Source organism: Prunus avium, chromosome 7 (genome assembly GCF_965620075.1).
Source record: "Prunus avium chromosome 7, drPruAviu1.hap1.1, whole genome shotgun sequence".
NCBI classification, from domain to species: domain Eukaryota; kingdom Viridiplantae; phylum Streptophyta; class Magnoliopsida; order Rosales; family Rosaceae; genus Prunus; species Prunus avium.
Window position 1 is genome coordinate 24450464 of NC_142290.1, and position 22501 is coordinate 24472964.

The 22501-nt window shown below is 38.1% G+C and overlaps 1 protein-coding gene and 1 long non-coding RNA gene across 7 annotated transcripts; one reads left to right on the top strand and one right to left on the bottom strand.

The window, feature by feature from the left end:
* The first annotated feature begins 2818 nt into the window (after positions 1-2818).
* Positions 2819-5667, top strand: LOC148293204 (uncharacterized). Of its 4 annotated transcripts, XR_015825603.1 has the most exons (6): positions 2819-3037; positions 3127-3227; positions 3379-3590; positions 3673-3933; positions 4100-4166; positions 5187-5667. It is a non-coding gene; the product is annotated as an uncharacterized LOC148293204 (long non-coding RNA). The 4 variants fall into 4 exon arrangements; XR_015825605.1 differs by having other exon boundaries at positions 3379-3933; positions 4100-4173; XR_015825602.1 differs by having other exon boundaries at positions 3379-3933.
* Positions 5668-11231: 5564 nt separating this feature from the next.
* Positions 11232-18168, bottom strand: LOC110773092 (putative calcium-transporting ATPase 11, plasma membrane-type). Of its 3 annotated transcripts, none has more exons than XM_021977595.2 (8): positions 17784-18168; positions 16180-16234; positions 14114-16074; positions 13864-14022; positions 13133-13328; positions 12739-13037; positions 12270-12551; positions 11232-11860 (listed from the first exon to the last, which is right to left on the bottom strand). In XM_021977595.2, exons 1-8 carry the CDS (start codon positions 17952-17954, stop codon positions 11426-11428), a joined length of 3558 nt encoding a protein of 1185 aa, XP_021833287.2. In that variant the 5' UTR covers positions 17955-18168; the 3' UTR covers positions 11232-11425. The 3 variants fall into 3 exon arrangements, with proteins under 3 accessions (XP_021833287.2, XP_021833296.2, XP_088100036.1); XM_021977604.2 differs by having other exon boundaries at positions 13133-13304; positions 17784-18167; XM_088243910.1 differs by lacking the exon at positions 17784-18168 and adding an exon at positions 16373-17340.
* Positions 18169-22501: the final 4333 nt, after the last annotated feature.

Genomic DNA, 22501 nt, shown 5'->3' on the forward strand with positions numbered 1-22501 from the left:
AGATTGAAAGAAGAAGTCGACGGATTTGGTTTTTGGGGAGAGGAGGTTAAGTGAGAGAGTGAGGCAGTAGATCAGATATGTCTGATCGAGAGAGAGAAGTGAAAAAAAATTTGGAGCGGCTAAAGAAATGAAATGTTAGAACTTAGGTTAGGGTTTGTTTGAGTGAGAGGAGGTTGAGTGAGAGGTTGAGTGAGAGCGGCAGAGGCAGCAGATCTAATCGAGAGAGAGAAGTGAAAAAATATTTGGAGCGGCTGAAGAAATGGAATGTTAGGGTTTGTTTGAGCGAGCGATCGAGTGTGGCAAGGTGTAGACTTGGGTTTAAAATGGACGAATCAGCTGCTGCCACATGTTTTAATTCATTTTAAAATAATATAATTTAAAATGTTCGGTCCGGTTCAGTTTTCGTCGATTTGGAGAAAATTAAACCGGTTCAACCCGGTTCATGGCCGGTTCGGTCGGTTTTTTTACCGATTCATGCATTTTTAATTATAAAAACCAAACCAAACCACCAAAAACGGTCCGGTTCGGCCGGTTCGATCGGGTTTTCGGTAATAATGTCCACCCCTACTTATAAGCCACACATTATCTGTGGCCCATATTCATGTTGGCCATAGACAACCCGTGGCTAAAAGGTGTTGGCCATGGATTGACCACATAACACAAAATTGTAGTAGTTGCGGTTGTTGCCATTAACTTTGGCCACGGCAAAGAGTGTCCTTGGCCTATAAGTGCTGAATCCCACCATGCATTCTCACCTTTGCAAAAGTCTGCATCCATTAATTAAAATATTAATATTGTTCGTGAGCCACGGGTTTAAAACCTTGGCCAACTAATACCTTTTTTATAAAAAGGGTATACTACTGATAACACAAAATAAAAACCTTATCACCCATGGGGTTTGGTCCAGTGGTTGGGGCTGGGTCCACCATGTTTGGCCGAATGTGAGCAGGCTCCTCAGTGAGGTCCTGCGTTCGATGCTCCGCATGTGTAAAAGAACCCCAGGGGGAGAGCTTTAACCTTAACCCCTCCCCGGCTCGGAGTGGTTGCACACTTGCCACCATTTTTATTCACCAAAAAAAAAAAAAAAAACCTTATCACCTCTTTTTTTTTTTCTTCCCCCTCCCTTTGGTTTTTTCCCCCCCTCCTCCTCTGCCCGATGCTTCTCCCGAGGCCAACCAGCCCTACCCCTGACGCACCTCCCCCCGCCTCCTTCTCTCTCTCTCGTCGCCCCATTCCCTTAGGCTTTAGGGTTTTGATCTTCTTTTTTATTTTTCTTTTCTCTACAAAGTGTGTCTCCCTCTCTCTCTCTCTCTCTTCTATCTTCCCCTTCTCTCTCTTCACAGACATCAACACCGCCTATCTTTCACCCGCCCCCTCCTCCTTCTGTCTCCCTCTTTCTTCAACATCCACAACCTCTCCTCCCAGAAAACTCAAACAGCTACCCAAAAAAAAAATTATTCAAGATAAAAACCCTAAATAGCCATAAAAAATATTTCAAGATCTTTATTATTAACCTCACCTTACTCCCTAGGAAACCCAAACAGCCAAACAGCCACCAAAGAAAAAAAATTCAAGATCAAAATCCTAAACAACCACCCAAAAAATATCAAGATGTTTATTATTAAATTTGGGTTTTTTCCTCTCTGTAACCTCGGCAGGGAGAGAGAGAGAGACGCGGAAAGAGAGAGTGGGAGGGAGAAGGAGGAGGGGGTGGGCACATGGGGGGAGAAGAGATAGAGGGAGGAGGATGGTGATGATGTTGACGGATGTTGAAGAGAAGGAAGGGGAAAGAGATCGAAGAGAGAGTGGTGATGTTGGTGGCTATCAAACAGAGGGTGAATATATCATTATTATTTCAATTTTTAATTTTATATTTATTATTTTTAATGTTTGAAATGACCAATATGCCCTCATATTTAACGGCAAATTGGATGAAATGTTGAGGATTTAGACGGCATGGGGGAAACTGGCAGAAAAAAAATATTCATATCCTTAATTTTCTAAAAAAAAAAAGATAGGGGGCTAATTGAAAGCGAGGTACAAGTTCAGGGGGTAAATCACCAGTATACCCTTAAAAAAATTTAAAATATAATATATAATTCAATGCATGAAATAAAATTCACATCTATGTAACTTCCTTCAATTAAAACCTAAAGAAGCAAAGGACCCTTTATTGTAGTGGTTTGGAGTATTTACTCCCTCAGGCAAGGTCCTAGATTCGAATCCTAACATTCGTGTAGTGTGTATGAGTTTAGTATGCTATCGTCTCTCTCAATAGAAAAGGTCCTCCAAAAACCTAAAGAAACTCAACTAAATAAAGTGGTGGAATCACTACTAGAAAAACCACTTATAAGCTGCACATTACCTATGGCCCATATCCATATTGGCCACAGACAACCCGTGATCAGAAGATGTTGGCAACAAATTAGCCACAGAACACAAAATTGTTGTAGTTGCGATTGTTGCCATTAACTTTGGCCATGTCAAAGAGAGTCCTTGGCCTATAAGTGCTGAATCCCACCATGCATTCTCACCTTTGCAAAAGTCTGCATCCATGAATTAAAATATTAATATTGTTTGTGAGCCTCAGCTTTAAAACCTTGGCCAACTGATACCTTTATAAAAAAAATTTAAAATATAATGTGTAATTCAATGCATGAAATAAAATTCACATTTACGTTACAATTCGCATTATTATACTCATTTAATATATATAATACAATATTATATAATCTCATATTGGGCCAACGTAATACATTAAGGGTATGTTTGGTAGGCCTCACTGGACTGGACTGGCTTAATTAATACTTAAAACCCATGTTTGGTAAAAAGAGGGACTAACTTAAATGAGATTATATAGTCCAACAGTACCAAAAATGCCTCACTCGCTCGTCCAATCTAACGAGCTTGAAACATGGCTCGCAAAATAGCGACCTCGCTAAACAAAACACGCGAGTCCGAGCCCTAGAACGCCTCTCTCTCTCTCGCTCTCGTTTCCTTCAACATCGACTCTACTCTTCTTCGAAGTTGTACTTAGGCAAGTTTTTTTTCTCTCTCCCTTTACATACCTCTCTTATTCCTTCATGGGTATTGTTAATTTGGATGATTTTTTATACGATTTTTCAGTTCCATCTCCAAAGCAATGGCGAAGAACATGAACAAGAAGAAAGATAAACGATTCCGCTTCAATGGACATCACTGAAGAGCCCGTTTCAGTTTTGCACAAGGTATCAAGTCCTGTTATTCTAATTTCATCAATTTCTGTTATTATAGCTTTCTTCGAATCCCTCTCTCTCTCTCTCTCTCTCTCTCTCTCTCTTACCTTTGCTTTTGGAGAATTTTGATTTTGATTTTTCTTTTTTTACATTGGTTGTGCAGCAATGGACACCTCAGAGTCAGGGGCTCACAAGTTCACAACTGAAGTTGTTGACGCCAAAAAGTGGTTCTTTGACTTAGAGGGTCAACTTAGTAATTTTAAGCCTTCGGTATCCTTGATGCCTCGGTAGTCTACGCGATCTGCAATATGAGCAAACGCACGGTAAGACCTAGGGCACCGGTGTGGTACCGGCCGAAGGCTCTCCGATGCTTAAGTAAGTTCGGGAATAGAAAGTTCAACTGACAGATCAATAGGCTTGTATGCCGTAAGTTCTGATTACCTCTATTTTGGGATAGTTGGCCCCTTTTATATGCATTGGGAGGTGTGCACTTGTTGTAGAATTTCGATGTGGGACTGCGAACGTCGACTGTGGGCGTGCCACGTGTCCCAGGAGAGGGCGTTGCCCTAATGGAGGGAGCGGTACACTGGGTGCCGAAGGCAACTTTGACCAGGTGTTGGGTGCCGAAGGCAACTTTGACCAAGCTCGATCCTGTCCACGTGTTCTGTTCCTATTGGCCGTTAATTATGGCACAAACATAATTAACGAATCCCTCAAGGTATCAAGTCCTGTTATTCTAATTTCATCAATTTCTGTTATTATAGCTTTCTTCGAATCCTCTCTCTCTCTCTCTCTCTCTCTCTCTCTCTCTCTCTCTCTCTCTCTTACCTTTGCTTTTGGAGAATTTTGATTTTGATTTTTCTTTTTTTACATTGGTTGTGCAGCAATGGACACCTCAGAGTCGGGGGCTCACAAGTTCACAACCGAAGTGGTGGTGCTTCCAGTTTCTAAGTATTAAGTATTACCAAGCAGTCACTTTTTTTATAAGATTATTAGGTTTTTCTATTAGTGGAGTGATAATCAAGACCACAAATTTAAAATCTTAAACCTTAAAGACACATTTCTACATGATTTTCTTCGACAAATTAATTTGTGTTCTTGATTTGTGTGTTAATTGGGTATTATAGCTATTGCTAAAAGATTATGGGTGAGGTTTCTTTCTGGGTTCAATTCAAATAAACAAGTGCGTATGTGGTGCAACAGGGTCTTTAATTTTTGTGGATGTTTACTAGTCCTCTTTTGTGAAAATATAGGTTGTTTACTTTATAAATGGTGCAGAGTTTCAAATATAACCGAAATTGATTCCATTCATAATTAAGCTTGGAATGTATTTTTTTTTATTCACTAGGTAGATGTGTTAGATGGATTGGTATTACATGACAAACCTTGCAAATCCTCACTTTGACTGTCATCATTTGATGGTTTTCTAGTACAGAGTTCTTCGACAGAGCAGTAACTCTGCTACTCTCACTATGAAGTACTTTTTGCCTGTGATCTAGCCTGGTTACTTCTTCGTCATGTTTTGTGGCTCAGAAGGAATTGTTTTAACATCACTCTGTTTTTGGGTGTCATTCGAGCATGGTTCGAATGGGTAATGAGGAGACTTGTTTTTGTAGCTTGTTGATATTGCTCTATGACTGATCATGTCATTCGAGCATAGGGATAGAATTCAAGGCATGGAAGGAAAGAAATTTGAGGAAGGGGAAGGTAAGGATTAATGTGTCTCTTTTTCTTAAGGACTAGGGTGGCTAACGATGAATGAAGAAATTTTACCTTTTCCCATTAACCTATATGTTGTTTGTTCAATTTACCCATTAAATGCTTCTGTGATTGAAGAAATAGATTTGCCTATCCTGGTTTCATTTCATTTCCAGCTGCTTTGTTTATTGCATATGTATCATGTAATTAATTATTCCTTTAGCTGCAAAGTTCTATTTGATGAGACTTGAGATGTTATATGCGTACTTGCAGGCTTGAGAAATTTTCCCATGTTTGGAGGTCAAAACAACTTGTGTAGGCAAGCATGCATAATTTCAGAGTTGAAGTTGATGGTGTCTTTTGAGCCAATGGATTTTTCTAGATATCAGAAGTGCAATGGAAAATTAACGAATTGATCTAGACAAAGAGTCAAACATTTTTTCTGTTGGATGCTGGAAGTGCCTCATATAATTATTGACTAAGTTGCAAGATGTGGTGTCATCAAATGCAGAGAAGAGAGAACTCAAGTGATGCACATCGACCATTTTCTGTGGTGCTTTTTTGTCTTAAGAAGGGTGGTCTAATTTTGCCTTGTTTGCTTTTGGTTTGTAATATGTTTCTCATTGGCTGTTCTTGGCTTTTTTTCTTTCTTTCCTTATGTATCTACTAGAACCTGGCTTTTGCCTTGTGGAATTGTGGATGTTTATTTGTATGTATTAATGATGGATTTGTGTGTAGTGAATTGAATTTCTAATTTCGAGTCCTGTGGATGACTTTTGCATATATATGAAGAATTCTTTGTTATTGATACATTAATTGAATTCTTTGAGTTTGCATATACTCAATTATTATATATAAATTTTGTGAAAAAGAAATGTACATATCAATTTGATAACTATAAAGTATGTTTATAGTTTTAAGATCTTAAATTACATTTAATTATCTTAAAATTATTATTATTTTTTATAGTCCGACTCAGCACCAAACATAGGTCTTCACTATTTTTACAATCCAGCTTCTTAGTCCGACGCAGCACCAAACGTAGGTCAGGACTTAATCCAGCTTAGTCCAATTCGAGCTAATCCAAGACAGTCCCAGGATTTAGTCCAGTCCATGACAGTCCGCCGTACCAAACATGCCCTAAGAATAAACAATGAGATTACAACAAGGCACTAATTCATAGTGACCGTGGCCATTACACACCAATAATCAAGGCTGGTTTGCCATGGCCTTAAGTCCCTTTCTAGTAGTGGTTTGCCATGGCTTTTATTCAAGGATTCACACTCTTAACCGCCTCTCATAACTAGGTTTTCAACGAGTTTTTTTTAAAAAAAAATAGCCAAAATATAACTTATACTTTCATAAATGTCAATTTTTATAAAAAATTTCAAATGTAACCAAAATCCCACTTGAATAGACTTAAATGTCCTCAAAACAAAACCCACATAAACCTAAAAGGCAAAACCCTATTAGATAAAACTTTGAGAATATTTAATTTATAATTTTATGTAGATCATTTTGTTGATTTTTTCGTTCTGCACACATACCTCCAACTTAGAGAAACCATGGAAGATGTAAAGTTATAGTGAATATCTTTGGATATTGAAAACAAATATTCAAGTAACAATAAATTTTTACAGCAAAATTTAATGGTTTTATACATGCACCGATCCAAGATATAAAGATTTAATGGTGTGATAGAAGGGGATGCCAGGGGTGTGATTCAAGCAGACCTTCATCTTGTTGAAGATAGATCGGCTTTTTAACGGATGATGGTTTGCAGATTGCTATTGTAACAGACAGTAGTTAGTTAAGTCTTGCCTTTTTTCTGTTGGTCCTAGACCAGAAAACTCAGCAGCACATTTTCAATGATGATTTAGTGCAATTTTGTTTTGTTATCAATCTATCTCGCATTTTTATAATAATTATAAATTAAAAAAAGAAATAGAAAACGTAGTAATATTGATACATAATAAAAATTGAACTTTGGGAATATACGCTACAGATCATGAGTATTCCCTGAACGCTTCTTTTGTTTTTAAGGTTTTTGTGAGTTTTAGATTTAAGGGTATTTAAGTCTATTCATGTGATTTTTCTGCTATATTTGAAAGTTTTTATAAAAATTGACATTTATGAAAGTAGGGGTCAAATTTTAGCTATTTTTCATAAAAACTCTTTTTCAACCTTTGTTCTTATAAGCTTAATCAATTCCCGACCAAGTTCTCCAAAAATAAAAATATCCACAAATTTTTTTAAAAAAATTGATAAAAAAAAATTTCCACAAAAGTTTAGATTGAGAGTTTTAAGATGGATAATGCAAGGCTTACTACATTTTTATACCACATCGTGTACCACTTCTCTAATAAAGATGAAACCCACCAATACAATAAGGCCCACCTCTACATAATCTGGTATAAAAACGTGGTAACCCTAGCATTTTCCTTTTAAAATTACCATTTTGACTTTTTAGCCAAGCTTGCCATGGCATATGCTTGTCAGCATATTCACCACCGCATCGCATCTATGTGACTACATTATCATCTTCTCCACCACATCATGATGTTGCCACCGCCATTGTCACCTCTCAGCTCAAATTGCTCCGAATGGGCTTTCAAACCCAACCTCATCCTTAAAATTAAATTCCCTTCAATTTTGTTTATTTTTAGATATTTACTTAACATACCATTTTTCTTGCCAAATTATAAAGAAATTGTTAGTAGTTTATATTTGTGTATGTTCGTGTAGGTGCATATGGATCCCGAGCCTCTACATTTACACACGATAAATTTATTGGCATTTCGCAACATCTAGGCTATTCTTATAATCTAACGACTTAAGATTTGATACATCATTTTTGAACTTTTGACATCTATCCATTTAATTAACTCAATAAAGTTTTAATTTTAAAAATAAAAAAAAAATTCCTAGTAGCCATCCAAAAAATTTACAAAATACAAAAAAAGTTCATATATTATACATGTATTTTTCATATATTGTTGAATAAAAGTAATATATATAATAAATTTTAAATTAATTATATAGTGGCCGAACTTTTCATTTGTATTTTTTAATAATTTTTTCAAACAATACACGTACGTATTTTATTTTTATTTTTCCATTTCATATTTTACTAATTATGAGTTGCAGTTTTGTGAGATTAATTGCTCAAATATGAGCCATGATGCTTGGTTTCATAAGACCGAGGAGAAACTTGGGATGATTGATAAGAATTTCTCGAACCAAAGAAGAGAAGATTTTTTTTATATTTGTCATTCAGATATAACCCGTTGCAACTAAAATAGTCTAGACAAAAATGCACGTTCTTTTTTCTTTTATTTGTTTTTCTAACTAAAACCCAAAATTTGAGTTGAACACCAAATTTTCGATAAATATTGAATTACTTGTTTGTGCAAATTTCTCATGGAAGAATATTCACATGTAGATCATTCACCCTTTGAACTTCCTTATCTCTCTTCCTCGATTCCTGTAAAACAAATAAGAGTAAAAGACCACACCCGGGGGGTGTTAGCCAAAATCCCTCCGATGCTTGGATTAAATGGTGTAGGGTTTATCTATAGGATCCGAATCCTCTGCTTGGATTCTCTCTGCCATGATATGCTTGACTTCTTTCTTGCTGTTGGGGTCTTTTTTTTATTGAAAGGCTTAGATGGGCCGGATGGTTGCTAGTCTTTAATGAAGCCTTCAAGTCCTCGTTTCTGAGTTAGCAAGAACTAAGCCCAAAGTATCCCGAAAGGGAAGCAAGCCCTAGGGGAGTACTCTATTATACTTTCAGGGGTTGCTTGTTTTGGTTGGCTTCAAGTGCAGATGTACGACGCCTGTATGAGGTATGGCGCCTACCAGATGGTGGCATTCGAATGAAATACGGTGGTGCCTGTTGGATGGTGTACAGCACTGCTGGATGGTGTACGATGCTTGTGTGAGGTATGGCACCCACCAGATGGTGGCATTCAAATGAGATATAGTGGTGCCTGTTAGATGGTGTACAACACTGCTGGATGGTGTAGCTGGATGGTGTATGGCACTACTAGATGGTGTACGATGCTGCCGGACAGAGCTGCTAGATGGTCTTGTAAAATGGCGTCGTATTGCGTATGACATCTCTAGAGAGAGCTAAGGATGATACGTAGACGTTGTACAGAGATAGGCTTGGCATGAGAGTTCTCTTTGATGTATCAAGATATTGGGCTTGGCATGAGAGTCTTGTGATGTGGAAGCTAAGAATCCATAAGTTTAGCAAGAGAAAGTGATTTTCTTGAGAAATAGATGATTATGGCAGTGTATTGTGGAATGATTGGATAGTGTATTGGGAAAGGCTTGAGTTTGATACTTCCAACAACTTGCGGATGGGTTTGATATTGATGCCGATGTGTTCTTGGTAAGGCTTTGGATGTTGTTTAAGGCTTGGGTTTTGTGTGTTTACTCCTATGCTTATGGCATCTAGAGCATGGTTTGCTGTGTTGTTTACGGCAGCTAGAGCATGGATGTTGTTTTTTAGTTTGGAATGGCTAAAGCTTGGGTTGTTTTGGTGTTTCCAGTTATGGATGTCCCCCTCTATGTTCTCCTCCTTTTCGCTTGCTCCCATCTCTCCTTTTATAGGCCCTGGGAGATCACTTCTCTATGCAAGCGTGCGCTCCAACTTCGAGGTGGTCATTTCCTTTTGGTCGTTTGCCTCCCAGCTGAGATGACATGACTTCTTCATTCTATGTAGGTGCCGGGTAGTTGGTTTCTACGAGAAAAGATAAGGTAGTTTGTTTTGGTGCCGTATAGTTTGTTTTGGTGTTGTATGGTTGGTTTTAATGTCGTATGGGTACTTCACACGGGATATGGGTAGGGGTTGGGTGCTAAATAGATGCGACAACTCTTCTCTCTGCTTACCCATTTAATGACTCAAGAAAATGGGCATGGTTTTGGTGCCCAGCCCAAAACCTTCATCTTTTGAACCATTTGGCCTTGTGGACTTTGTAACCTTCCACACCACAAACCGATCAGCAAGCCCCATGCATGTAAGTGGCTTGGGCCCACTTAAGCTTGTTGCGAGATTTGATACTAAAAGGGAGTTGCTTAGTATCGCATGTTATCGCGTGCTTGTGCTTGGGCTATGTTGTATTGTAGTGGCTTGGACTTTGTGTTAGGTAATGTTTGATAGTGCAGTGAGCTAGGTGGGCTTGGGCTTGTGAAATTTGTAACCCTTACAGGTTTGCATGTGAAAGTGGTAAACTTGTACCACGACCTCCCCACGTGCCAAATTGTAGCCTTGCTTGGCATGGCATGTATATATCGGCTAGGCTGCTTTTATAGTGTGATAATGCATTGGGCTTAAAATATGCATGGGCCTTACTTAAGATTTTTTTGGGCCTCAACACCTGCATAAGCCACTTCATTAAAATTTAATCCAATGGGCTTTAACTTGACACATCATTTTTAAAATATAACCCAATTTCTTCATAATTAAAAAAGAAAAAAAATAACCCTAATTGAACTAAAAGAGGATCCAAGGGAAACTAAAAGAGGACCAGAGGGAAATCACAGTAAATATCTCAAGTTGGCCTATTCCCCAAGGGAAACTACGTAATGAAACATCTTCAATTGACAAAAGGAACAAGACACCAATTTCTTTTTCTGGTAAATGTTATACAAGTTACAACAATCAAGTTGCATTCACCAGCTTCTTGCTAGGAGGGTACTGAACAGGCCGGGAGGCCCTTCAATTTGAACCTTATCACATCTAAGGCCTTTTCAGGATATATCTTTAACATAATTGTTTTACTCAGTAACATGACGCGCCATGTGTCCTACCATCAAAGATTATGTGTCTTGTCAACGCATGCTACATGTGACATGAAATGACTTTGAGTGAAATATGTGACAAATCATGTTAGTAGCCATGTCATGGAGTAAATCAATTTTGTTGGATTAAAACATTTGAAAGTTTCAAGGAAAATAAGGCTGCCAAGTGATACTAAGGAGAAGTTACGGGAACCGAAATTCCAAGGAGCAACATAGGATTAAATCATCAGGTCTGAAAATGGATATGAAGCTATGAAGAAAATCAAAACTGGTGATTAGGATGACCCAAAACCAAAAAAAAATTAAATTGAAACAAAAGAAAAAAATCGAAAGTACGAAGCTATGAAGAAAATCAACAAAGCAAAAAACAAAAACACTATTTCAAAAGCAAAACCCACCAAGCAAGAAGAAAAACACCACTGCCAAGATGTGAATGAGTTCCAAGATCTGAAAAGCGTGCGATGAGAGAAGAGGAGAGAGGGGAGAGCATAGCCAAGATCACTTCAGGAATATTTTACAAACAAAACTTTTTAGCAAAGCCAAGATCACTTCAGTCCATACAGAAGGAAAAGCAGCATATATGCATCAAAACTACAATATTTTACAACAGACACGGCCACATAACTAAAATTGAAATCTAAAACTCGCAACAACAATCTTTTACAACCATCCCCTTATTTGGTCTACTCTCAATTAGTCTTTGTTCAATCTCTGTGGATCTCATTTCGATTATCATTTAATCTTTTAGCACCTAAGCATATAACAAAGATGGCAGGCCAAAGGGATACTTTGATAGGATTATCAGCATGCCGAAGGAAGAAAACGTATTGAACAGTCGAGCAAATACACTGGGCAATTCCCCCAACTAATCCATAAAAGTTCAGAACAGTACCAAAAAGCCTAGGCGGGGGATCTGGATAATAGAACCACCACAACCGTCCCCACTGCCTTAATACAACTCTTTCCCTTTTACCCTTGTCAATGAGCTCCCAGATGCAAATGAGTACAGCTGCAATAGCCAATATCATACCAAACAGTGCATAGTGGGGCTTACTTGGGGAGGAAGCCTGATCAAAAGCAAGGGACAAAATCTCTAGGCAGAGGGCAGAGAGTAAGAACGCCCACTCTACCGAAGAAGCCTACAAAAGAAACTAGTATTATTACATCATAAAAGTTCATTGTAAGCCGAAACAAATCCCTAGCCGCCTGCTTGTTTGGCAGCAGAGAAAATCAAGCAAAGAAAAAACTCTGTCATTTTGTGAGTTCTAATCCAAAATGCTCATCTAAATAAATATCATCCATTCAGTAGAAAATGACGATTTAATTTGCAACCTACGATTAGCGATCCCTGAATTTTTAGCAGTCCAAATTACTCAAATTAAAATGCTGAAAATCGTTTTAATTTCTTTTGTTTTCCTACCCTTTTTTTCTCGTTAACCAAACAATCAGGCCAGCAAAAGCTCTATAAACGGCGGCATGTTCATATTTTTTTTAACGAAATGAAAACAAAAACGTAAAAACTGCATAAGCTGAGAGAGAGAAAGAGACCTGGATTTGACGCTTCTTATCGAGATCGGTGACGAAGCGGAACCTCCTGCGAAGGTTCTTGAGAACAACTGCAACAAGCATGCTAACAGATCCAAGTAAAATGGAGAGCAACCATAGTTGCCAGCTTAGTGGAACAGTGCTAGCAAAAGCTCCCAAGAACTCTACTATGATAACTTGGAAGGCCACTGTGCAAACCATGACGCCTAGGAATACCCAGCTGTCAAACATGCCCACGAATATGTTTATCTTCTCTATGTCACGGCTGTTTATCTCATTAAACACCTGATAAAAACAAAAGCAAACAAACATCATATGTATGCGGGATTCGAGTACTTATGCTGGTGTGTTAAGATTTCAGAGAGACAGACGGACACATGCATAGCCCAGAAGAAGTTATAGGCTGTATCAAAGTTAAACGTGTTGATGATGCAAGAGAAAACTAGGGTTGCTTTTAACCAGTAAAATGTACCTGGAAAAACACAAATGTGTTGAATATCACAGTGTCTAGAACTTCAGTTGCATCTGAACCAGAAAGTCCAAGTAGCTGTTTCCCATAGAAATTGAGAACTCCAAGGACAATCAGTTGATAGATACTCTGGCCAATGATATTCCACCACATGGCCTCGGTTATGAAGCTTGTACCCCTCCTAACAGGGGGACTTTTCATAAGTCCATCATTTGGAGGCTCTGTTGCCAGTGCCAATGCCCCAAGAGTGTCCATAATCATGCTGACCCAAAGCAATTGCACAGACGTAAGGGGAGCAGATCCTGAAAGAGATGTGAAATTTATCGTTATTTATTTGTGTCTTTCTAAACAAATATAATGGTGTAGCATGCGAGAAAAATCTGCCAGACCAACATACCTGAGACACATGCAGAAACAAAATTGATTATTAGAGCAACAACGTTAACTGTCAACTGGAACTGCACAAACTTTTGAATGTTTATGTACACTGAACGTCCCCATCTGGCCACATTTACTATAGTCTTAAAATTGTCATCCAATATGATGACATCAGCACTTTCCTTGGCAACCTGTATATACCATCCATGAATTGGCTATTTAGAACAAGGAACAACATCCAATTATCAAGCAGCCGAGAGGAGAAAACAAATCCTAAATGACACAAAATGGTAGTTATCCTTATGCACATTCAGATTGTCGATAATTAGCTGAATATAATTCAATAGTTGATTTAAGCAGAGGGACTTGTGATTTCCAGAAAGCGGTATATGCTATAATTAGCAAGAGGACCAGAGGGAAATCACAGTAAATATCTCAAGTTGGCCTATTTCCCAAGTCAGAGGACCAGAGGGGTGTTAAAAAGCAACATAAATTGACAAAAAGAACAAGACACAACAATTAAGTTGCATTCACCAGCTTCTTGCTCGGAGGGTACTGAAGAGGGCGAGAGGCCTGTTCAGGTTTTCTTAGGAAGCAGTTCTCTTTTGGTGGTCAGGTTTTCTTAGGAAGAAGTTCTATTTTGGTGGTCATTTCTGTCCAAGGGTAAATATGGGCACGAGGCACCAAAATAGTAATATTAGTAACAACAATAATAAAACAAACAACAAAAATAATAGCTGAGACACAAACCTCTGTTCCTACGATTCCCATAGCAAGTCCAATGTCTGCCTTGTGCAAAGCAGGAGCGTCGTTGGTCCCATCGCCAGTCACTGCAACTACCTCACCAAATTCATCTCTCAGAGTTTTTACCAAGGCGTGCTTATCCAACGGTAAAGACTGAGCCATCACCTGTATCCACATGAACATTTAAATTTTTTGTGAACATCTTTAAATAGTTATGGTTAAGGGTGAAAATTTTCCAATGAAATTATTTAGTAACCTGAATCCTCGGTATAACAGCTTTCTTCTGCTCAAGAGACATCTTACGAAACTCCTGTCCTTCTATGGCTAAACCATCTTCTGTGAGTATGCCGCATTCTGTAGCTATGGCTTTAGCCGTATATATATTGTCACCAGTGACCATTCGTACAGTTATTCCAGCAGCTAAACAAGTTTGAACTGCATCCTTGACCCCAGGGCACACAGGATCCTTGATACCGACAACTGCTATCAATGTATAGCCATTATCGGGGATGTCATTTTCGATGGAAGAGTCATCTATATTTTTGAAAGCCAAGCAGAGAGTTCTCAAGGATTCAGAAGCAAAAGAATCAATGACATCCTTGATATTCTTTTCCTGTTCTTGGGAGAGAATAACAGATTCTCCATTAAAGTCAATAAATTTGTTACACATTCCCAGTACTATTTCTGATGCACCTTTGCAAAATGCTCGTTTCCCACCATGAGGATAAGCTACAAGCACAGACATTTTCTTCCTCACAGAATTGAAAGGATCAACCTTAAGAATATTAGCCTCTCTGCGCACAGCATCAAAATCGCCACCCAAAAGTAACCCAAATTCTAATAATGCTGACTCTGTTGGTGTCCCCAAAATGGAGGTCTTTCCGTCTTCCTTAATAACCTCAGAGCTTGTATTTTGGAATATAACCTGTAAAAGGATGCTTGATGCTCCAGATATTTCTGAACTCAATATTTCTTTACTCTTACCTTTTACATGTAAAGGTTTTTCACATATCCATATCTTGTTAACTACCATGTGGTCCATGGTTAATGTCCCTGTTTTATTTGTGCAAATGCAACTAGCAGAACCCATTGTCTCACATGCTGAGAGATGCCTTACGAGTGCCCTATCATTCATTAATTTTTTCATAGCAAAAGCAAGGCTCAGCGTCACTGCCAATGGTAATCCTTCGGGAACTGCAACAACAATTATAGTTACCGCAATAGCAAAGTAGTTCAATAGGGTTACTGCATCAGTTGAAGACCAATCAGTGATCTCGTTGTTAAGTATTTTTTCCACCAAAAATCTTACTGCCAATACCAAAAATGTCAACACAGCAAAAGTCAGACCAATTTTACCAATAATTGTAGCAACACCATTCAGCTTTACCTGCAGTGGGGTCTCATCTTCTCCTCCTTCACTCAGAGTTTCCATCAACATTCCCCATTCGGTTCTCATACCAACTGTTGTCACCAGCATTATACCTGACCCATCCTGCACTTTAGTTCCTGAAAAAAGAAAAGGCTTCTTCTCTTCATATACATTCACCGGCTCACTCTCACCTGACAAGCTTGACTCATCAATCAGCAAAGTGTATCCTGATATGAAAATTCCATCAGCTGGAACTTGGTCCCCAATTGACAAATGGACAATATCTCCAACAACCAAGTCATAAATGGAAACTTTTTGTCTTTTTTTATCCCTAGTGACCTGAACAAAAATCTTTTTCTTCTCCCTGTCCAAATCCTTGAATTGCAACGACTGTCTGTAGTCACTAATGGCAGTAACCATAACCACTAAAATTATACTAATTAAAATTCCCACACAATCGTACATGCCTTTTGGCCACCCCTCAGTGGCAATTCCAACTCCTATTGAAACCACAGCGCATACCATAAGGATTATTAATGTTAAGTCTTGTAGGGCTTCCCATACAAACACAAAAAATGTTCGGGGAGGTTTCTCCGTATAGCGGTTTATGCCATAAACATTTTGCCTGATTGGTATGTTACTATCCTTGACACCTTCATCTAGTGAGACAGAGACTTTCCTTAAAATCCCATGAATTCCACCGTGCATTTTCAGGGCCGTAATATCATGGCCAAGCGTGATAGATGCAAGTTCATCTGGGTGAATGCTGAAACCTGCGGTTCTGGCATCTTCAGACAGCTTGTATTCATCCTGTCCTGGCTTTTCATTGGATCGATCACCAGCACCAGCTTCATAAGATCACATAACAAAGAGTGGGAAGGAATGAATACATGACATCAGCACACCACACACAAAATGAACTTTTACTAGACCTATAAACTTAAAGATGATACCATCAATAAACTGCAGTGCTGGTTTTTGAATGTAACGAGCAACTCGAATCTTTTCCTGGTAAAACAAAGAAGAATAACAAAGTCAAAAAACTGATGACAATCATAGTCCCCCAGAACAATAGTACCAGTAAAAGTTCACAAGTCAATGTCTTCAACTGAAAATAACAGAGTAACCACCGAGTATATAGCTTACAACCACATTTGTGCATCTGCACACATATATGCAGTTGTTTCTCTTGTACGGTCCTCAAATAAGATCTCTAACGAAGTCCTGTTATCAGTTATTACATCAGATTTGAACTACTCTCAATGCATCTCAGCATTCAATATATACATTGTTGCTGACAATTATTATTTCAGAATGTCGACCAAATCCGTGTTTGCACCGTGTTTGACTGAAAATCACAATCAACTGAAATTAAACAAATAGTTGAGCATGATGTGCCAACTCCTGCAACCCCTTTTTTGGTTTTATAATCAAACAAGACGTTAATGTAAAAACAATTTTTCTTGATAATTTATTACGATCCATAATACTCCTTACCAAAACAAACAAAAAACAAGTGAAGCATAATTTTATGCCATGTAATCTTAGAGTGCTTCGCAGATGCTCCTGCATCACCCACCCTCCCATTTTAAGGATCAAATAGGACAGAGACAGCCAATAATCTCTATCAATGGCCACCCACTACCAACACGACGAAACCCTCTTGTTTTACAGGTCATTATTTTTGACATTTTTGTCATGCGAAAGCTCCTAGAAATTTCATTCCCTTGCCATTATTGGAAGATGAAGTCAGATCTTTTTATTATTTTTGTACCCATCATCGGAAAATTGATATTTTCTTTTTTAAGAAAATTTCAAACCTCACATTTTTTGTTTTAGTAATGCACGCTGATGATTTTCCTATCTCCACGGTGTAGTGGAGGCCATCAATACAATAGTACACAAGGTAATGCATGTGGGCATCAATACCACGAGCTCTCAAAACGGACGGAGATCGAAAAACATTACTACAATAAAGAAATTGAAAACAAACGTGGGACCACCCACGCGTAACGCATTGTAAGCCGAAACAAAATCCATAGCACCCTGCTTGTCTTTCTTTCTTTCATTTGTGAGTCCTAATCCAAAATGCTATCTATATATATAAAGCAAAAGGCAGAGAATGGTTAAAAATTCAAAATACAAATGCCCACACTTTTTCATATTAAAAAAATAAAATAAAATAAATGAAAAATCAGAAAATAGATCCTATTTTTATGGAATACAACTACCCATCTTTTTTAATTCTAAAATAAATTTAATTTTTTTAAAAAAAACCTCAGGCGCGGTTAGTCTAAATAAATATCATCCATTCAGTAGGAAATGACGATTTAATTTACAACCTACGATTAGCGATCACTGAGTTTTTAGCAGTCCAAATTACTCAAATTAAAATGCTGAAAATCGTTTTAATTTCTTTTGTTTTCCTACCCTTTTTTTCTCAATAACCAAACAATCAGCCCAGTAAAACCTCTATAAACGGCGGCGTGTTCATATTTTTTTAACGAAATGAAAACAAAAACGTAAAAAATGCATAAGCTGAGAGAGAGAAAGAGACCTGCATTTGACGCTTCTTCTTCTCGGTCTCGTTCCGCTTAGCGAGATCGGCGACGAAGCGGAACCTCCTGCGAGGGTTCTTGACGAGCGCGACGGCTTTTCTCCATCTCCGAATAGTTTCCTCCGAAGGATTCTTGCTCTCCACCTCGAAGTCCTTCAAGTACCTCTCCATTTCCACAGTTTTCTTCTCTGTCCTCACAATATTCAGAGAGACGCAGAAAAAGATAGAGTCGCTCAAAGGCAAAGACTCGAGGGAGAGAGGGAAGGGAATGGGAAGGGGAAACCAAAGGTGTGGAGTCGCAGTCTTTTTAAGATCCAGAAGTCCACACTCGAATAGTTGGACTACCAGGGAAGATTGTTTATGTGTGCATTATTAGTGGGAAAAGAGGAGCATTTTTCTCACCACTTTAATCCAAGTGTACCTTTATCACTTTGGGTTAAATTGGTAAGCAAAAATATACCCATAGAAAAAGTACATTATTGTTGTAAAGAATTAAGTAGTGGAGCCCACTTACTATTTGTTTGAAGACTTTGGTGCATGAGTTTATTGCACACTCAGGGGAAGCTATCAACTTTTCCTATAAAAAGGCTTCATCCTTCCCTTGCGTGATACACACCAACCATCAGAGAAGGAACAGAGAGCCCAGGCAGAGAGGAGAGAAAGGAAGAGAAGAAAGAAGAGAAGGAAAGAAAGTGAGAGGAGAGGAAAAAGAGCGCATAGAGAAATTCTCCAGGAGAGAAAAATCAGTGAGCCACATATATTGTAAACACTAAAGTTGTAACCTATTATTTTACATAATGGAAAAGTTACTGTTGTTGCTCTCTGAGGACATAAGCATGGCCAAACCTCGTTACATGTTGTGTCTCATCTACTTTATGTGTAGCTCAATAGATTATCACAAACACTGCAAATTTTGGAGAAATAATCTTCCATTTGATGCAAAGTACAAATCTAAGCAAATAAAGATGATAAGAGGCAAAATAGAGAACGCAATCTGACATATTGCATAAAAAAAAATTATTAATACAACTAATTACAAAGTAATCAAACAAGATATGTGTTAAACAGCCCTTGCTCATAGTTCAATAGAGTCAGATAAACAACTATTCAGAAAGACTTGCACCATCTAACTGACCCTAACAAAATTTCAAACCTCATATATTCCATTATTTCTTGTCTAGTAAAAAATAACTCACATTTAACTGACCCTAAGAAGCTATACGGCTTAGATAAGCTTAAAATGGATCTCTGTCGATGCAAACATACAACACCAGAAATATGTTGAACACAATTGTAAAACTGGATATCTTTTGCCATTACTCACTAGGAGTTCAAAAGTACATCATCCTGAAAAGACAAAGCAAATGAAAATAATTAATTCAATTTTATCAAGAACAAGCAAATTACATAGGTAGAATATGACTTTACTTACTCAAGATATATTATTATTGTGGGAGCAAATATTTTCGTCTCCAATTGTTGCGTCAATTCAGCTGCACCAAAATGGATTCAGCTGCATCCTCAACTTGTGATACTCGCAAGTGCACGAGCCGTTCGGTAGTATAGCATATGTAAGTGCGAGGTCGATTCCACAGGGATTGGTGATTGAATAATCCAATTCAGTTTTCCTACACAAAACAGAAAAAATAAGAAATAAAATAAATAAAATAAGAAAGAAAGAAAGAAAAGAAAATAACTCACGCAGATATGTTCCCAAGTTCAATTAGATTAACGGATTGATTCTAGCTAAAGTATGATTAAGCCATGGTGTTTGCTCCTAACCTTGTGTTCCTAATTCCCTAATTTGATCATTTGTTGTCTAACCTAAAATTAAGCATTAGGAACCCATTAAGCATAGAAGAACAATTTAAACAACCAAGCATGTATCTAATCCCTATTGTCGAATGTCCATACATACTCTTCCTATTCATAGTTCAATTCGAATTAAAGTATGGTGTCTACTCTTAATTCAAACCAAGATAGCTAACATGCAAGCCTAAATGGTGATCAATCATTCAAACTAGCATATTAACTTATAAGCATAATGAATAAGAACAAAAACCATAATTGAAACTTGGAAACTAATTAAACTTGAATACTTAAGAAAAAATGTACATTACAAATAAAATTAAAGTAGAACTTGAAAACTTGAAAGAAAATTTAGTAAAATCATTTTGTTACAACAATTGACAACTTGAAAGGAAACTAAGAGAATTTGAGGGAAAGAAGGGAAGGGAGCTCTAGATAAGTGTTTGAGAGCTCCCCCCTTGGGGTGTGTTATGAAGCTTGAAGACTTCTCTATTTATAGGGTTAAGAGGGAGGGACATCATGATGAATTCCAACACCACCATTCCTCTTTTAATACAATCCATAACTCCCACTTCATCTTGTCTATATTAGTGTGGTTGGAATCAATTCCATCCCATACTTCTTTTGTTGCACCTCAAGCTTTCTTCACATGGGATTGCTGGTTTCTTCTTTTAGCATGGAAGTCTGGCTCTTTATTTGCTGCCAACCCATGTGCTGCTAGTCTTTGTTGCTGGCTAATAAAGTTCTTTTGTTGTTGCACATGTGTTGCTGGAAAAATGAATTCTTCTGAACCAGGCTTGGTGTAGGAAGGCCTGAGGTTTCAACACATATCTAATGGGGCTCAAATTTGGATATGTCATAATAGACACCCATTGGAACAACCTTTATGAAGAATGTATTCCCATCTGAGCAATACAAGTGTATGTTTTGGGCCTTGCAAGTTGACTACCGAAAATAGACTGGAATTGACTTCATTGCAGTCAGCTTGTGGGCTTGTTTTGGGTTTGATCTTCCCTCCTACAAAATCTGAAAAAATCTGGATCTTCAAACCCTTTGCATTATCTTTCCAAGCATATGCAGCCCAGCTCAAGGAAAAATCGGAAAGCCCTTCAAATGTCATTTTTGGCCCAGTAACGCAGATTCTGCCGAATTTGACCTTAAGCTGCCAAAACTTGCATAACTTTCTCTAGAAGACTCGGAATCATGAACCGTAAAATTCTCCAAAAACTAGACTTCCGTATCTTTCCAATGATGTATGGTTCGTTATCTGGTTCTTCTTGAGCAAGTACAGTCCAATCCGTGAAGTTGACTGATCTTCAGACACCATTTTGAGCTAACTTGTCTCCAAAATGCATTTAATGAGTCTCAAGCTTATTACACTGAAACATTATTAAAAGCACAAGTTTAACTCAAAAACATAATCAAATCATAACTTAGAAGGGTACAAAATGATATATAAATATGCACTGATCACCAATTACAGCACGCCATGTGGAAAAGAAGATTATCCCTTAAATTAATTAATTAAACTAATTTATTTGGTTAATTAATTAATAGAGATAATATCTTTATTATAAGATATTATCTTTATTTAATAAGATAATATCATTAATTTGGATATTATCCTAATAAGGGGATAATATCTTAATTATAAGATATTATCTTATAATTAATGAGATAATATCATTAATTTAGATATTATCCTAATAAAGGGATGTAATCAAGTCCGACTAAATTTCTACGAAACCCTAGCCCCGAGGCTCCTATAAATAGATGACTTCATTCATCATTAAAGGGACGACATCTAAACCTACTTCTAAACCTAACTCCAAAACTCGAGAAAAATACTCGAAGCTTTCTCTCTCCTTCTCCACTCTCCACTCTCCATATTTTCTCCACACGGCTCCGCCCACCAGGTTCTGTTTGTGCCTAATAAATCATGATCATGAACTGGCCGAAGGAGTCCCTTTTCTCGGCCCTGGCACTGGCTCGTAAAAGCTAAAGCGCAGCGTTTTGCCAAGATGTCTGGCCTTTCTAGAAACAAAGGAAAAATGGCTAAGGCCGAGGCCAAACAAAATCATGGCCAAATGCATTAAAGTCGAATCATCACGTGACAACTGGGTCCCATGCTTCATTTAATGAAGTAGTGCCTCTGTTTATTGTAGCAAACCCATTGGCCACAAATAAGCATTTAATGCACGAGGGAAGGTGGGAAGTGATTGAAGTCAGGATTTGGTGATGAGGATCAAAGTGATTAGACGTGAACATTCTCACAAGAATTCTGGCAGCTTGAGATATTAGGTCACCAGCTATCAAAGCCATAAATGCGTCTCCACGGCCAGAAGCGCAGAGTCCATGATCATGGCGGCGGCCGAGATTCACCAGGATTTATGAGGTCACACCACCATACTTCACGATCCCAAATGTGGATTAGACTACCCACTTGCTCTAATCAGGCTCCACCATGCGGATTTTCAGCCTCGAGTACTCCTCCAAGAACTCTTCCTATAAATACAAGGCTCAAGCTACATTCAAAGGGTTCAAACACCAAACCAAAGCCTCCCACGGAGCAACTTTTTTTTTCCTGTAATGCATTTTCAATATCTTTACTTGCTTTCCTAGGAGTAGTGTTAGACTGTAAGGAAAATCCATTCATCAATATATCATACGACCCTTGATTTTCAAGGCACCGGAGCACCATCTCTGTTATTCGCTCATTCACCCCATATATCATACGACCGTCGCTCGTCGAGCCACGCGCCGGAGTACCGCCCAAAACCCACCACCAACACCATCACTAAACGGCCTTGTAGCTCAGGCCGTGAACCTAACAGCCGAGATTAGTTCCTCTCTCGGCTACAATCGTTTGATTAGAAGACGAGTCCAACAGGCGCACCACTTAACCATTC

What these genes read in the sequence shown, in the direction of transcription:
- LOC110773092 (XM_021977595.2), bottom strand. Translation starts at nt 17,954, where the DNA reads ATGGAGAGGTACTTGAAGGACTTCGAGGTGGAGAGCAAGAATCCTTCG. An exon ending in TGGGAATCGTAGGAACAGAG is followed by an intron (nt 13,329 to 13,863) that starts GTTTGTGTCTCA and finishes TGTTCTAAATAG; the next exon opens with CCAATTCATGGATGGTATAT. An exon ending in TGTTTCTGCATGTGTCTCAG is followed by an intron (nt 13,038 to 13,132) that starts GTATGTTGGTCT and finishes CATCTCTTTCAG; the next exon opens with GATCTGCTCCCCTTACGTCT.